A 17,491-nucleotide genomic window follows, 5' to 3' on the forward strand; every position below is an offset into this window, starting at 1 on the left:
AGGGGAAAACTAAAAGTCAGGGAAGGTTAAGTCACTGGCCCAAGAGCGTTGGAGGGAGGGGCTTACTGTCATCATGTCATCGCACTTCATGTCGGGCTCGTCCTCATCCTCGCTCTTGTTGTAGAACTTGCGGAAGAAGTTGAAGGCCACCACAGTGTACAGGTAGACCACCACTGCCAGCAGGCCGACCGTCATCACCAGCTGGGGACAGGCAGGGGCAGGTCAGCGCCATGCTCAGCTTGCCTCTCCCCATGCCCAGCCTTCCCCATTCTCACTTAGGTTCAGCCCATGTGCCCCCTCCCCGGGTCCCACACCCACCCTGGCTTGGTGGCCTAGCCTTGCCCCTCATTCCTCCACCCCTACACAGACTGCTAAACTGGTCCCTGCCAGGCTCACACGCCTCCTTCAGGTCCTCTCCACACCTGTTTCCCATTGTGGGTGACGGAGGAGAGGATGGTGCGCAGGGTCTTGACTCCCATGGCAATATCCAGGAGGTGGGCAGCAAAGAAGAAGTTGTTGTAGTGTCCCAGGAGGGACATCACCATGTACCAGCCCAGGTACAGGAAAGACTGTAGGCACACAGGATCAGGGGTCAGGGAGCATGCAGGGATTCGTGGGGAGCACTCTGGGAAACAGGACACCCAGGGGGCCTGGGGACATTTAAGAGGGTTGGGAGTGTTCTGGGGGTCAGGTGCCATCTCTAGCTGGGCGGGGGAGGGGGGTGCTTGGAGGTTCAGGAGCACTCTGGTTGAGGAGCCATCCTGGGGAAAGTTGGGGATCCCTCTGCAGAAGGATATAGTCTGGAAATTAAACAGCCTCTGGGTGACAAGGAGCCTTGGGAATGTCAGAGGTTCTCCTAGGATCAGAGGTGCGCAGGGGCTCAGGAGTCGGTCCCTGGCCAGGAATACCTAGGGGTGGAGCCCCCAATGCTACTAGGGCCATTTTCCTGCAGGTCCCTCCCCCGCTACTGCCCCTCCTTACATTGTCTGTAAAGATGACCCCAAACTTCCAGATCTGGTACTTGATGTCAATGGACATGAGCCTATGCAGGGTGGAGAGAAGAGGGACGGCTAGATGCCTGAGGTCCGACCCTGGCCACCCCCTGCGGACCCCAGGCCTGCGTGGTGCTATCCAGGCTCACCAGGTAAGCAGCCCCGGTGGCGGTTCAGGCTTGCGCTCATGGTGGACTGTGATCTCCAGCGAGGCCAGATCCATGCCCAGCAGTTCGGCGATTCGCTCCCGCCCATAGATGTCCCCGTGCTTGTCCAGGACCTGCACAGAGGAATGTGGGGCCATGCAGACACAGTTGGAGTGGGGGAGGGCCTTGGCTGGCATAGGGAGTTCTGGGGACACTCAGAACTTTGTGCGGTAAATTGGGGGTACATTTTTCTAGGGAGAAGGGCCAGAGTTTTCTTTGTATCCTCAGGGGAGGGTCCAATAGTAATAAAAGCCAGTTGATTCATTAACCAAAGTAATTAGGATAATTTTTTAAAAGATATACAGTATTTTATTTTATTATAAATATATTTTTAATGATTTCAGAGAGGAAGGGAGAGGGAGAGAGAGAGATGGAAACATCAATGATGAGAGAGAATCATTGACTGGCTGCCTCCTACATGCCCCCTACTGGGGATTGAGCCTGCAACCCAGGCATGTGCCCTTGACCAGAGTCGAACCCGGGACCTTTCAGTCCATAGGCCGACGCTCTAGTCACTGAGCCAAACCAGCTAGGGCTTTTAAAATTAGGATAATTTCTTATTTTTAGGTAGGTAGGTAGGCAAGGAGTTGTATATAATTAGGCCCCTTGTTATCTATAAACTTATCTCCTCAACTCCCTCCCTCACTCTGCTGCAGATACCAGCCTCCTCACAGCTCCTCAAATGCGCCAGGCACACTCCTGCCTCAGGCCTTTGCACTGCTGTCCCCTCCGCCTGGGATTCTTCCCCCAGATTACCACTTGGCTCATTCTCTCTATTATTAGGTGCCCTTTCCTGACCACCCTACACGAAAGAGCAACCACTTCTCTGCCTTTTTTCTTCTATATCACTTATCACAACCTGAATGCTATAAATGTGTTCATCAAATGTCTTTCCAACTGCAGTATCAGAATTACTGTTGTGTTTACTGCTGAATTCCAGGTCTCTAAAATAGTTTTTGGTATGCAGTAGATGAGCATTGGTATGCAGTATGAACACTTGTTAAGTGAATAAATGATGGTAACAGCCAGATACTGCTCACATAGGTCATATAATCTTTACAACTATTCTATGGAGTCGACCCTATTGTTACCTCACTCTGAATATGAGGGAAACTGGGTCACAGAAAGGTTGACACAGCTAGGAGTAGAAAAAGCAGGCGTCTGGCTTGAGTCTGTATGCTTAAGAGCAGCTCCTCCTTTGAAAGGAACATTATGAAGTGCTTACTCTGTGCCAGGCACTGTGCTATGCTCATTACCTGCATCTCATTTGTGAGGGGGAGGGGTGCTTATCATGCTCATTTCCAAATGGGCAAACTGCGGTGCTCCTTGTCCAAGGTCACATACAGAGCAAGTCCTTGATAGGGCCGGGATGGCCTGGTGGCAGCAAGGGACCCAGCCTGGAAGGCCCTGCCACGGCCCTCCCTCCCTCCCCCCCATGCCATCTCACCTTCCGCTTGACAAACTTGTCCCAGTAGTTGCTGGGGAAAGACCTGCCAAGAGAGATAGACCACAAGGTGTCAGGGCAGGAGGGACTAGGAGCCACTAGCCAGTCTAAGGTGGTTTGGAATCCCAATGTTTTTCTTACAGGGGACCCCACACTCTCACTTGGGGTTCGGCTCTGAAGACCCAGGCCTGAAGTTTGTCTCAGGCCAACCCCACCCCCACTGGTGTCTTTTGGTGGAGCCCAAGTAAGGCCAGGAGCTGCATTCAGAGCCTAGATGTACAAAAAACCCTTGTTGGCACTCAGGTGGGGAGGACCCCCAGCCAGCAACCTGGTCCTGCTGCAGCTCCGGGGAGGAGCGCTGTGCTTTCTCACACCGTGTATGTAATGTGATTTGATGATTCTGGCCCTATATTGACCAGTTTTCTGACGGATACGTCGTGGCCCTAGAATCCTACAAAGATAACCATTTTGTGTGTGTGTGTGTGTGGTGGTGGGTGGAGGGAGCTATATCATAAATCCATGGGTTTAGACTTACTTGATGTGTTTCAATTCATGGCACCTCCTATTCTCATTGATGCTCAAATTGTCCCTAATATGTCGAGGGGAGCTCCTTCTAGCTGGTGGCAGAGTCCTTTCAGCACAGCACCATTTTCATCAAGTACATCCTTGCTCTCTGACACATTGTGCATTTACCTGTCCCAGCCCTGAGATCTGCCACTTCTTCAAGGAGCTTGGTTCCTTTTTGTGGGAAATGGCATTTAGAAGTCAAGGTCTTGAGCAGATACCTTTTTTTAGAGTTTTTAAAAATGTATTTAATCCTCACTCGAGGATATTTTTCCCATTGATTTTTTTTAGAGAGCGTGGAAGAGAGAGGGAAAGACAGAGAGAAACATCAATGTGAGAGAAACACATCGATTGGTTGCCTCCTGCATGCGCCCTGGAGCCTACAACCAAGGCAGGCTTGACTGGAATCGAACCCGGAACTCTTGGGTCCGAATGGCAGTGCTCTATCCGCTGAGCCAAACAGGCTAGGGCGGGCAAATACTATTTTAAACAAGTGTTCCTCTGTCTTTTTGTTAAGCATGTGTACTTGAATGTGGCTTTGATGGTGACATTGAGAGTGAAGGATGTGATTGGTGTGGCTTCCCTCCCTCCTCACACCACTCATACTAGGCAGGACCTCATAATAAAATAACTTCCCACCTTTACCTAGCACTCACCCTGCCTCAGAAACTATATTAACTCATTTCATAGTTACAAGATTTTTTGAGGTCAATGTTATTTATCCCCACTTTACAAATGAAGAAACTGAGGCACAGAGAGGCTAAGTGACTTGATCAAGAATTCCCAACCCAAGGTTTAAATCCGACCTGATGTTCTTATTCTAGAGACATTTCCCCCCGCCCAAGCCCCATGTAGGCACGTGAATGGGACTCCATTTGGGGGGGAATGGAATGGGCTGGCGTGCACATTGGGAGTCCACAGTTCCAGCACATTCCCCTCACGCACTCTCATTCCCTCTCTGAGCCCAGTTTAAAAACCAAATGACTTCACATTTCCCCCTCATGGCACCTGGGTGAGAATCCCACGTGGGGGCAGGGTTTAAAATGCAAGTTCCTGGGCTCCTCTCCAGACTTCCTAAACCAGCATCTCCAAGGCCAGGGCCCAGGAGTCTCCATATGTCACCAACAGGTGCTTTAGTGCAGAGGAAATGTGTCTGCATTACAGAGAGGAAGACCAAGGCTTGGGGAGAATGAGTGAGGCTGGCAGTGACAGAAACCCTGGTCTTTTGAGGAGGCGAGGACTGGAGTAGAAACCTAGCTCTGCTCCCCCCATCCACCTGCAGGTGGGGACTGGGCCCTTACGGCGTGTTAAGCACCAGTCGGTCCCACTGCCCCTTCACATCGTCGTCCTCAGGCTGCTCAGTGATGTAGAGGCCGTCAAATTCCAGCTTCCGGGCCAGCTCCTTCTCCCGCTTAAAGATTACCAGGGGCACCTAGATTGTGCAGGGAGGCAAAGGGTCTGGTGTCAGGCACCTCAGGAGACCACAGCCTCAGCAGGTGCCAGGAGATCTGGTTGGAGCCTGTGTGAGCCCCTACACCAGAGTGAACAGGGTAGTGATGGGGAAGCGTGGGCAAAGGGGTCAGCGCTGGGACGGGAGAAAGATGGGAGAGCCCAGTTGTGGTGCCCAATGCAGCCTGCGGCTTCCCGAGGGAGGGAGGTCTGAACTCAGATCTTAAGGATGAATAAAACAGAGGCAGGTAAAAGGAGATAGAAGTGGGGCAAAGCATTCCAGGGCAGAGGGACAGTATATGCAAAAGTTCTAAGCCAAAAGAACTCTGTTCATCCAATTATTAAAATAGATCTTATAGATCAAATTGAAACTCTCATAACATTGCTTATGGGGCATAGTTGATGTCAGACTCCACATTCCCACTAGCACTCATGTTATGACTGAGACCTCACAGATCTTATTTCATCAACTGACTAACATACAGAAAATATTCCAAATTTTAAAAACCTGCCACTTGATCCAGAGATTAACACAGTCATAGTACCTGGCTTCTCAGCTATGACCTGCATTAGTTCCCAGTTTGAAGACCCCAATCCTGTACCCATCCCCCAGCCCTTACCCCAACACCAGGACCCCTCTGTTCCACCTACAGTGTAAGATCCCACAGCCTGCCCCAGGTCCTCTCAGCCAGTGTCCCCTTCCCCCAGTACACAAGCCCCTGCTCAGGAACACGGTCATGGCCCACCTTGAGGCAGTTGTAGCCAATGATGCAGAGAAAGGCCACCAGTGTGTGCAACAGGCTCAGGCAACGCAGGGCAGGCTCCATGTAGCCCGTGCTCTCCTCCAGGAAGTAATACACCATATTCTCATCCTCATCGCCCTCTGCTTCTTCACCAACTCCTGAGCCCCAGCCAGAGCCACCACCAGACCCTGTGCCTGCCAGGTCCCCAGCTGCTGAGCCTTCCAAGTCATCCTCCCCTGGCGGGGAGTCTGAGACCTGAAGGGGAGCAGAGGTCAGTCACAGGCACCTGGTCTGCCATTACCAGATCCCACTAACAAAACAAAGAGCCTCCATTTCTGAGATTGTATTGGGCCCCTGTCAGAGATAGTAGGGGAAAGGACTGTCAATCAAGATCAAGGGGTGGGCCCAGAACCCTAGCTAGCAAATCAAACTATGTCCTGGGAATCTCACTATTGAACCAAGTGACAGGAGGAATAAAACAGAGTGGATCATCTTGGAGCCTTAAAGAGACTGACCACTAATATTTACACTAACACTAAAATTAGTAGTAGCTGACATTTACACAGTTGTTTCTGTATGCCAGGTACTGTTCTAAGTCATGCAACTAGTGAGTGGTAGAGCCAGGATCCACTCTCACAGAAGCTGCCTGTGTGGCTCAATGTGAACCAGGAGGTCACAGTTTGATTCCCGGTCAGGGCATATGCCACCAGGGTTGTAGGTTTGATCCCCACTGTGGGGCATGCAAGAGGAAGCCAATCAATGATTCTCTCTCATCATCGATGTTTCTATCTCTCTCTCCCTTCTTCTCTGAAATAAAAGTCTGACAGAAGCCATGCTCTGATCACTCTGCTAGATGCGTCTTTGTCCTGGTATGTAGATCCCTGGCAAGGCCCCAGAGGATCCCTTTGTCCTTCAGGAGGCCTGGTTCTTAACCCTTTCCTTCCATTCCATGAGCTTCCCATTTCTTCCTCCTACAAATTTCTCTCTAGGTTATGTGAAAGCCAAGAAGTTTAACTGAATCAATGGGTGTTGCAGAGACAAAGGCCTGCAGCTAGGGGCACAGGACAGACAAATGGCAGAGCTGAGCATGGGACCCCAAACTGGCTCCCTGTTCTAACTCCTACAGGCATGCAGACACCTGTCCAGATGGACCCACACACTCACACTCACCCCCAGTGGGTCCCAAGATCCAGGTGTTCAGCCTGAACATTTCTGGGAATCCCAGGCCCAACACCTTCTTGCTGGTGAACTGCAGTGACCCTGCGAACTTGTTAGGGGCTGAGCCTCCCACCCCACAGCCCAGATCCTCCTGGCCCCTCATGACCAGCACCTTATAAAACAGCAAGATGAAGTTGATGGCAAATGCCAAGAAGAGGGCAAGGAATCGCAGGGTGTAAAAGTTCCGGGAGAGGTAGTTCTATGATGAGGAGAGAAAGAGAAAGAGAACTCACAGGCCACGCTCTTCCCATAACACAACTACCCGAGTCCTCAACATTTGGTCCCACAACCTCTTATTTTTTGAGTGCTTACTGTATACCAAGACCTGGGGGCTAAGAGCTTTATTTGCATGAACTTATTTAATTCTCACCACACCCTATGAAGTGGGCACTGCTGATACGCCCACTCTACAGATGAGGAAAAGGAGTCTCAGGGAGATGAGATGCCTTGCTCTAGGTCACAGCCAAGAAGTGAGATGTGGGATTTGGAACCAGGCAGTCAAGCTCCCAACCACTGCTGCTTCCTGTGTGAGGTTACCCTGTCTGCTTTACCTCAGGCAGAGCACACCTACTTCCATCTCTCCCTTTTTTCTCTCTCCACCATTCTCTCCATCCCTCATTCTTCCCACAAACCCTCACTAAACCACCTCTGTCCAGCATGTCTCCCTTAGCCCCTGATGCCAGGCTGGTCCTGGGAGAGGAGACAGGAGGTGGAGCCCTGGGCCCTCCCTCCCAAATTCCCTCCCTCCTTCCTGCCTGGATGAGATGAATTGTCCCCCCAATAGGAGTAGCTGGGGCTGGGGTGATGGGCTCCAACCTGAAGGCTGGCAGCCAAGAAACAGGCCATGGCAGGAAGAACATGGCCTTGGTGGGATTTAGCTCCAGACAGAGGATTTAACTCCAGAATGGTGGTGGGATACCTAAGCAGGTGGCCCCAGATGAGCAATGGGGTGGAGTTTGGAATAAGGATCATGAGCAGGGCGAGGTAGAAGAGCCAAGTGGGAACCACCTAAAAATGCTGTCCTGTGCTCAGGTGCTGGCTCTATTGGGGACATCTCCGCCCTCTTTCCAGCCTGGCTTTCACTCAAGAACAAGGCGGATAGGGGAGGTGGTGTGAAGAGGAAGTTGCAGCATGCTGGATCCTTACCAAGAACTTCACCCTCTGCACTTCCAGTTCTCCCCAGAATTCCAGGCCCCCACCTTTGGTGTCCTCCTTCTTTGAATGGGGTGGAGGAGGTGCTGTCTTCTTGGGGGGGTCTGGTGGAGGCTCGGGGACTTCTTCCTTCTCCCCGTTCTCAGCACTGCAAGGCAGGACAGAGTAAGGAGGAACCTGGGCAATTCCTTCCTTCCTTCCTTCCTTCCTTCCTTCCTTCCTTCCTTCCTTCCTTCCTTCCTTTATAGCCATGTACTGGGGACCCACCCCCATTCCTGGCCCAGGTTGAGATAGTATTGGGAACACACTGATGAGACAACCTCGGGTCCTGTCCTCATGGCCTCTAGTCCAATGGAGTACAGATTTGTCACCAGACAGTGGCAACCCAGTGCGGTCGGGGCTGGCATGAGGGAAGCTCAGGGGATTGTGGGAGCCCTGAGGAGACATTCCTTCAACTTAGGGATGTGATGGCAAGGTAGGCTTGAGCCAAAATTCAGGAGATGAGGAAGACTGAGGTGAAGCACACGGGAAGGTGTTCTGGGGAGAGGCCCATACCCCCAAAGGCTTGGGGGTACAAGAGGAGCATTCATTTCTCTCCTCCCTTTCACAGAGCCCCTCCTCTGGGCCTGGGCTGGGAGATGCTGAGGACACAGGGTAACCAGGACAGCTTCCTGGCTCGGGCCCTGACCTCAGAAAGCTCTCAGCCCAGGAGGGAGGCAATGATAGAGGCTGGGCCCTTTGGGTCCAAGGCCACTCACTCAGCTTTCTCGGGCTCCGGCTCAGGTTCTGGCTCTGGTTCTGGAGGCAGCTCCTCTTCTTCTCCATCCACCTGGCAGCAGGGAAAGCATCAGAGACCCGAGCCCCCATCCCTGAGCGCCTCTCAGTGCTGACCTGCCTGCTCACCTCTGTGGCCCTTCCTGGTCATTTCCCTGGGGCCATCTAAGTTTCACAATGTCCCCACTAGAAGTAAGAGGGATTAGACTCCCGTTTTATGGAGGGGAAATGGAGGGGAAACGGAGGCTCCGAGAGGCGAGACACCTTGCTCAAGCACCCTGCAGGGTCAGGCTGACACCAGGGTCAGGCTGTCAGGAGAGAGGCAATGGTGGAGGCTGGGCGCTTTGGCCGAAGGCCCCTCACTCAGCTTTGTAGGGCTCCAGCTCTCCCCACACCTTTCCCATTCCCTTGACAACCACACCCAGGGGCGTCATAGCACCAAGGACCTGAGGACCCCACAACCATCTGTGTCTCTGAGGGTCTCTGCAGGTGTCCCTGACCCCATCTCGGCTGTTTGTAATTTCTGGTCCTATTTTCCCCCAAGTTTCATCTCGGGGCCTCTCGCTCTCTGTGACTCCAGATATCCTTTTCTTTGTCTCTCCCAGAAACAGCACCTTCTTCCATCGGGAGCCTCTCTCCAGGCCTCCGCCTCCGAGTCCATTTCTCTGTCTCTGTGCGCGCGCCCCTCTCTCCTGCTTCTCTCTGCGAACCCTAGTGTCTGAATCTCTCTCCCCTCAGTCCCTCCTAACCCCACCTCTCCAACCCCCCCCCCCTTCCCGCCCCTGCACTCTCACCCCCAGCTTCCTCTTGATGATGGGGGAGCCCTCTGGCGTGGGTGGATCCACCGGCGTCGTGTCACCCATGTCCCCGAGGCCTCCCGGGGCCCCTTCGAGCCGGAAGGGGCCCCGTTCAGCCACGGCCCCGGCCCCGTCGGCGCCTCCCTGGCCGGCCTCGTGCGCGGCCCCTTCCTCGCCGGTGCCCTCCGCGGCGTCGCCAGCGAACTCGCCCTCGCCCTCGCCGTCGGCTTCGTCGCCAGACCCGGCCGGCTGCTCGCCGTGCACCTCGTCGCCCGTGGGGTCGGGCATGCCGGCCAGCAGCTCGGTCACCGTCACCTTCTTGGCCCCCTCGACGAGACCGCCGCCGAAGAGCGAGCCCCAGATCAGGCACAGCGCGCCCGCCGCCAGCCCCGCGCCCGCCGCGCCCGCGCGCGCCACCGCCGCCCAGAGCAGGGAGCCCGCCGCCGCCGCCGCCTCCCGCGCCGTCAGCCGCCGCAGCCGCCGCACGCGCCGCCGCAGGCCCCGGTAGCTGAGGCCGCGCAGGGCCCGAGACAGCGCCGCCGCCACGCGCGCCGCCGCGCCCGCCGCCGCCGGCCCCGCCGCGCCCTCGGGCCCCGCCGCGCCCTCCTCGGCGCCCTCGCCGGTCTCGGCCGCGCCCTCCTCGTCGTCCTCCTCGGGCTCGCCCTCGGGCTCCGAGATCTGCGCGGCGATCTGCATCTCGAAGATGGTGTCCTCGCAGAAGCTGACGAAGAGCTCCATCTTCTCGGACTCGCCGCCCTCGTTCACCACGTCGAAGATGAACTGGCGCTTGGACTCCTTCACCTGCGGGGCAGGTGGGACCAGGGGTCAGCAGAGCAGCTCCGCTCTGCGCGGCCACGAAGAGCAACATTAGTGATTTTATACTTACATTTTAATAATTTAAAGCAAAATTAATAATTTTCGTTAATAGTAAGCGCATGTAATGCTCGCTGTAGGTTCTCTTGTAAGAACTGCAACAAGGCCAGGCCCTGTTCCAAGCATCTGACATATATTATCTTATTTAATCCTCACAGACAACCCCTGGGGGCTCTTATCCCCATTTTACAGATGAGGAACTGGAGGCCCAGAAGGTCACCACGCGCTGCGGTGACGCTGCTGAGAGGCGGCAGATGTGGGATTGGAATTCCCAAGGAGCTGGCTGCGGAACCTATGACTTCAGCCTCTTTGGGAGACAGCTTAGTGCTCGAACACAAAGGTTCCACAGCCAGCCTGCCTGGCTTCAAACCCCAGTCCTGCCACCGAGTAGCTGGGTGATTTCCGTGTAACTCTCTGGGCCTCAGCTTCCCCCTCTCTAACTTGGGGGACAATAGTAGGACTTCCATTACAGGGTTGGTGTGATGGTTAGATGAGTTAAAGGATGCCGAGGGGTTAGAACAGCAGCTGGCGCCTCATCCACACCACACAGTGTTCGCTATTACACTGCTGAGGAGTGCTCAGGCCCACGCCAGCAGGGGAAAGTGCGGCGGGAAGGGTGAGCAGGTGCAAGGAACACAGTAAGGGAATGCGTGTCATGGGGGGAGCATGAGACAGGCAAAGGGAAGGGCGGAGCTCCCAGAGCATGGACAGGCTATGAAGGGCCAGAGCTTCCGGTGGATGCAAGGATGTGGCCGACATCCAGGTGCAAGGATGGTGCAACCACTTTTAGCTAGACTAGTGGGGGGGAGGGGAAGGGGGGGTGAGTATGCAATGGTGCCTCAGAGGACATAGTGTGAAGCTTTTGAGGGTTCCTGGACTATGTGAAGGAGCTGATGTGCAAGAGCCTTGTGAGAGCACCAGGAATTAAGGGAGGAATTGGGTGTGCGGAGGCATGGTGGCATGGAAGACTGGGAAATATGTGACCATGTGGGGCTCATTGTACATGTGGAGATGGGCACATGGGGCAGGCATGCAAGGGCCTGAGGCCAAAACAGGGGTGGGGAGAGTGCTGGTGTGGGAAGGGCCTACAATACATAGGGTCAGTGTATGTGAAGCAGGTATAAACGTGCAAGTGGGCCCCAGGAGTCAGGGTAAGGGCCCAGGACATGAAGACAGGGCTCAGTGTGGGACATGAGCCGGCTGTGCATGAGCCAGGTGTCCACTGAGGAGGCATGGAGGGCCTGGCTGTTGAGGAGGTTGTGGAGGCAGAAGCTTCATGGGCTGTAAGTGGGAAAGGGTGTGCAAGAGCATGTGGAGGAGTATGCAGGTGCCTCGGGGCATCTGAGGAACAAAATGGAAGCGTGCGTTTAAGGGGCATGCAAGGGGTACGCAGGCAGGCTGGTGTGCAATGTGTGTGTGAGCAGGAGGTCCACCGGGACAACAGGGCACAGCTGGGGACTGAGGGTGTGTGAGGGGCATGTGGGAGTGAGAGAGTGAATGATAGGAACCACATGCAAGCTAAGTGTGTCAGGTGGGCAGGAGGTGTTCTAGGGCCACATGAGTGTACCCTTGGGGTAAGTGAATGTATAAAGACATGAAGACTTTTGGGTTGGGCATAGGCGGGGCTGAGACAGGGCCAAGAAGTAGGCCTGGTCACTAAGGACATGTGGGGGCTCTTATGGGGGTTTGAAAGGGTCGTCCAAGTGTGCATGGGTGATTATGAGTGTGCCAGGGCTACAGGGAGGGCATGTGGGAGGTGAATGGACAACCATATGGCATGCCAGCACTGCATCCTCCAAGTGAGTGTGTAAGAGATGTGTACCGACATGTGGGACCAGAATAACTGGGATGGGCATGTGTGCTGGGACCCGCGGGCACATATGGTGGCTGGGGAGGGCTAGGCTAGCATACCATGGCCCCAGATCCCCCAAAGTGAGTGTGCAAAAATGTGGGCATGGATAGGCCAGGGCCAAAAGAGGGCAAACTGGTGTCTGCTGGGAAGGTGAGCAAGGGAGGTGGGTTCCAATAGATGAAGGTGTGGGCTTGGCAGCATCAGGACTCTAAGGGCTCCCAGGATAAGTGTGCAAATGGTACACATAGTGTGCTAGCACCACAGTGAGGGCACACAGACTCTGCTTCACATACTAGGGGTGTGCATCTATGTGTGCGCCAAGGCTGCAGAGAAGTGGACAAGGGGGAACTGAGGGTGTACAAGGGCACCGCAGGACCCATAAAATGTGTCAAAAGGGTGGGCATGGGCTTGTAGGAGCCGAGCAAAGGCCCACCAGGGTCTTGAGACCAGATGTACAAGCATGCATAGCCCTGCGTGGAGTCCAGGGTCCGAGGAGCGTGACCCCCAACCCGGGGAGCCAGCATGCATAGCCCTGCGTGGAGTCCAGGGTGCGAGGAGCGTGACCCCCAACCCGGGGAGCCAGCATGCATAGCCCTGCGTGGAGTCCAGGGTGCGAGGAGCGTGACCCCCAACCCGGGGAGCCAGCATGCATAGCCCTGCGTGGAGTCCAGGGTGCGAGGAGGGTGACCCCCACCCCGGGGAGCCAGCATGCATAGCCCTGCGTGGAGTCCAGGGTGCGAGGAGCGTGACCCCCACCCCGGGGAGCCAGCATGCATAGCCCTGCGTGGAGTCCAGGGGTGCGAGGAGCGTGACCCCCACCCCGGGGAGCCAGCATGCAGGTCCTCCGACCTGGGGCATCTCCCACTGGGTGCGGTTGGTCTCTGAGATCTCGAAGTAGATGCGCTCGATGCGGCGAGAGGCGCCCATGATCTCGATGCGGCCCAGGTAGGGCCGGAAGTACTCCAGGATGCTGTCGGCCAGCTCCAGGAAGTTGCGCAGGCGCGGGTCGTGCGGCACGTGCTCTGACAGGTCGATCAGCAGCACCGCCACGTTGAAGCCGATTTCGCGGGCTGGCTCCTGGAAGCGGTTGGCGAACTCCTCACAGTTGATCATCTCGTTTTCATCGGCTTCAGAGCACGACAGCAGGAACTGGATTTCCGGACTGCTGAACTGCTTCTGGCTGTCCATGGCCTGGGTGTGGGCAGGGGTGGGGAAGAGGTCAGAGGGTGGCCTGGGAGCCTCAATGCTCTTCTTAAAACAACTATGGACTTTTCATGAAGACAGAAGGGTCCAGAATCATATCACCAGCACCCAAGGCTGGCACTCAGCATGTTGGCACTGGCATGGCTGTACAGCCATTAAAATATTAAAACGCTGTTTTTCCACAAAGGTGAGCCACCATCCATTGTAAGATACATCCTATTTCACAGATTGTAAGATGTGACCTGATGAAACTAAGCACATGCTGCCCCGCGCTCCCTATGTGCTACCCGGTGTGCCCTTACAGGCCACTCTCCCCGCTACCTTCTTCCCCCTTCCCCTGCCTGATGGCCCATGGCCTGCACCGTAGGCTCTCTTGGTCCTCTGACTGTAGGTGGAGGATGGAGCTGTGGCATTTCCTGCCCTGGCTCCCTCCCTGTGCTGGCTGTGCCTCTTGCTCCACGGTGAGTCCTACAGCCCTGTCCACACAGCTCCTTCTGTCTCCAAGTTAGGTAACTACTCTTTCCTCCAGGCCAGCCCCTGATTAATACTTGCCTCAACCTCTGTCCCTTTCCCAAGTGTCCCTCCCACATTTCTAGCAACTAAATAATTGACACCTGATGCATGGAGGCCTCTGAATTTCACCTGGTAACAAAGAGTCATATGCCCGTCACCCAGGGTTAACAAATGCTCGTGAGGAGATATTTTTCAAATACTACATTTTTTTTAACATATTTTAGAACTAAAACATTACAGGTCTGATTGGAGTCCTATCTGATATCCTTCTCTGGACCCACCTTGCACCCAAGGTACCCACTGTCCTAGACATGTGTCAATACTTTTACTACCTATATCCCAACATTTTTCTACAAAAAGAATATATACAGTATCCTGTGCATTTTTTAAATTTAAAGGATCGTGTAATTTGAAACTTGCTTTTTTTCACTCAATTGTATGTTTTCTTTTCTTGTTAATCCTCATCTGATGATATTTTTCCATTGATTTTTAGGGAGAGTAGGAGAGGGAGGGGGAAAATAAAGAGAAACATCAATGTGAGAGAAACACATCAATTGGTTGCCTCCTGCATGAGCCCTGACCAGGGCCTGGGGGGCGGGGGAGAAGCCTGCAACCAACGTGCGTGCCCTTGACCAGAATTGAACTCAGGACCCTTTGGTCTGCAGGCCAATGCTCTACCCACTGAGCCAAACCAGCTAGGCCAACTATACGTTTTCTAGATCTATCCATGTTGATATCTAGATCAAATGAATTTATTTCATTGCAGTATTCCTGTGTTAGAAAAATAATACTCTTTATTCTCCTGATGACGGACATTGAGGTTGTTTCCAGTGTTTTACTCTGCAGGCAGCACTTAGACTGAATATTCTGGTGCTGATCTCCTATGCAAGAGGCTCTCTAAGGCAGTTTTTCAAATGTTTTGACTGCACCCACAGTGAGAACACATTTTAATAAAAAAGAGGTTTCATGACACAGTTTTGACTTTCACTGTGCAACTCACTCTGTAATGTTCTATTTTATTTCTAAAGATGCTGGTCATGACTTAACTAAACTAATTTCATGATCCACAGGTAGGTTGCCACATGCAGTTTGAGAAATGCTGCTCTGGGTATGAACAAAAGCGAAATTTTCTATCTCTAAAAAGTGCTTTGTAGTCAAGAACTTTGCAAAATGCTTTCTAAATGAGTAACATGCTTTGCAAATCATGAAGGGCTCTAGAAACCGCAAAATGTGGAGACATAATCACACAGGAACTCCTCACCTTCTACCCTCACTCCACAGAACTATCTCCTCCCTTTATGATGCAGTGTGACATTGTCCCCTTAAAAGCGCCCCCCCTGCCCACTGGGGGCCTGGAACTCCATGCCCTCCATTCAGTCCTGGACTCTGCTCTTGTGATTTGCTGCTCTCTCTTTGTCATCCATTTGCCCACTCCCTTCTTTTGAAATGCCTTCTTCTCTGACTATTGTCAGTTTCCTGTGTTGAAGTAGTCTTCTCTTTCAGATCCCAAAAGTTGGGTGACTCCAGGCCTGGAATTTGCATCATTTTCTTTAAATATACACTCTCCATGGAGAGGTCCAAGGCTTTGGGTGTCACCTCACACCACTGATGGCCAAGTCTGCATCCCAGCCCTGACTGCTCTCCAGAATCCAAACACAGCTGAAACCCTACCTGACAACTCTTTGTGGATCTGTACCCCAAATTGGAAATGGCCAAAACTGAACTTTTGATTTCAAAACCTATCCTCCCACAGTCTTACCCAGGAGTCATCCTTGATTCCTCTCTTTTATCTCACCACCCACACCTGACCCATCAGCAAATCTGTCAGCTCTGCTTTTGACAGATCTAGGATCCACACACTTTTCCCCCCTTAATGGACCTCATCCAGCCCCCCCCCCCGCCCCCGCCACTGTCTTCCATTGGACCATCCCAGCAACCTCCTTCCTGGTCTCCCTCTTCCCCATCTGTTCCCAAAGTCTGTCCCCTACACACAGGTGAAGGGACCCTGGAAACATCTGAGTCAGGTCACATTCCCGCCCCCGCCATCCTCCACGTCCTTCCTCTCAGAATCCTCCCTTGGCTCCATCTTATTTAACTTAATAGTCAAAGTTCTCCCTGCAGCCAACTAGGCCCTGCACATCTGCCCCGTTCACCTCTCAGACTTTATTTCTTCCTCTTTTGCCATCAACAGCTCTCTCCAGCCACAAGGCCTCCTTTGCATCCCTCTGTTCCCACCTTTCAGCTTGCTGTCTCCTTCGCCTGGGATGCTACAACCTTCCCACCCCACCCCACCCATCTTCACATGGTACCTTTCAGCTTTTGCTTCAGTATCCTCTTCTAGAAAAACCTTCCTGAACCATGCAGATTACAGGATTTACTTAGACTGTACTCTCTTATGGCTGGGCATAACTGTTACAATTTTTTTTTAATTTAAAAGTCCCTTCTAAGAATCCTGAACTTGTTTTTTAAACCATAAAGAAATGTAAGCCTGACTGGTGTGGCTCAGTGGTTGAGTGTGAACCTACGAACCAGGAGGTCACGATTTGATTTCCAGTCAGGGCACATGCCTGGGTTTCGGGGTTGATCCCAGGGTGGGGCATGTGGGAGGCAGAAGATCAATGATTCTCTCTCATCACTGATGTTTCTATCTCTCTCTCCCTCTATCTTCCTCTCTGAAATCAACAAAAAAATCTTTAAAAAAATAAACTGAAAAGCACATTGTAAAAATATGAAGATTTGTGAAGAGTTCAGAAAACCACATAAAGCTTGGTAAATGCTCAAAAGTTTAGAAATGAGAAGATGGCCATCCCGTCATCTCTAATGAACTCGTGTCTGCGCATTGACACGAGGGCTGCTGACATCACAAAAGAGGAGGCCGGGCAGGATGTGCCTCCCATGGGCAGATTCAGCACCACAAAAACAAGCAAAAGCAAACAAATAAAAATCCCACACCTAAAGACTGATCGAGCTTCTTGACCCAAGTCCAAGTCTACAGGAAACACAGGGGACAGAGGAACACAGTAAGTATCACGACAAAGTTGCATCAGCGAGATCCACACTGTGGGAAACTACAAGCACAGCACTGTCTAATGGTAGCCATGAGCCACATGTAACTACTGAGCATTTGGATCGTGGCTGCAGCAAACTGAGATATGCTCAAAGTGTAAACAATATATACTGGATCTTGAAGACTTACTTTGAAAAAAAGAATGTAAAATATTTAATAATTTTCAAATTGAATATATGTTGAAATCATATTTTGGATACATTAGGTTAAAAAAACATATTGTTAAAGATAGCCTGGCCAGTGTGGCTCAGTGGTTGAGTGTAGACCCAGGAACCAAGAGATCACAGGTTGATTCCCAGTCAGGGCACATGTCCTGGTTGTGGGTTGCATCCTCAGTAGGGGGTGTGCAGGAGGCAGCCAATTAAAGTTTCTCATGGATGTTTCTATCCCTTTCTTTTCCTCTCTCTCTAAAAATCAATAAAACCTATTTAAAAAAATAATTTCATGTGCCCTAGCCGGTATTGAGCATTGGTTGAGTGTCAGCTCACCCACTGAAAAGTTATAGGTTCAATTTCAGTCAACGGCACATACCTAGGTTGCAGGTTTGATCCCTGGCCCCAGTCTCGGGACGCATGGGGGAGGCAACCGACCAATGTGTCTCTCTCACATCTCTCTCTCTCTCTCTCTCTCTCTCTCTCTCTCTC

General features: G+C 52.7%; 1 protein-coding gene across 5 annotated transcripts in view; it reads right to left on the reverse strand.

The window, feature by feature from the left end:
• The window catches only part of RYR1 (ryanodine receptor 1), a 131,854-nt gene that overhangs the window by 2,993 nt on the left and 111,370 nt on the right, over window positions 1–17,491 (reverse strand). For 4 of the 5 annotated variants that reach the window (XM_059666680.1, XM_059666677.1, XM_059666678.1 and 1 more), the window contains 12 exons: window positions 12,914–13,255; window positions 9,337–10,140; window positions 8,527–8,597; window positions 7,763–7,916; window positions 6,729–6,815; window positions 5,402–5,653; window positions 4,508–4,638; window positions 2,646–2,688; window positions 1,142–1,272; window positions 982–1,042; window positions 423–569; window positions 67–201 (listed from right to left, as the gene is read on the reverse strand). In XM_059666680.1, coding sequence (XP_059522663.1) covers window positions 67–201; window positions 423–569; window positions 982–1,042; window positions 1,142–1,272; window positions 2,646–2,688; window positions 4,508–4,638; window positions 5,402–5,653; window positions 6,729–6,815; window positions 7,763–7,916; window positions 8,527–8,597; window positions 9,337–10,140; window positions 12,914–13,255 — 2,358 coding nt within the window. The remainder of the gene's footprint in view (window positions 1–66; window positions 202–422; window positions 570–981; window positions 1,043–1,141; window positions 1,273–2,645; window positions 2,689–4,507; window positions 4,639–5,401; window positions 5,654–6,728; window positions 6,816–7,762; window positions 7,917–8,526; window positions 8,598–9,336; window positions 10,141–12,913; window positions 13,256–17,491) is intronic. The other variant, XM_059666679.1, reaches the window with a different exon arrangement.

Source organism: Myotis daubentonii, chromosome 15 (genome assembly GCF_963259705.1).
Source record: "Myotis daubentonii chromosome 15, mMyoDau2.1, whole genome shotgun sequence".
Lineage (NCBI taxonomy): Eukaryota > Metazoa > Chordata > Mammalia > Chiroptera > Vespertilionidae > Myotis > Myotis daubentonii.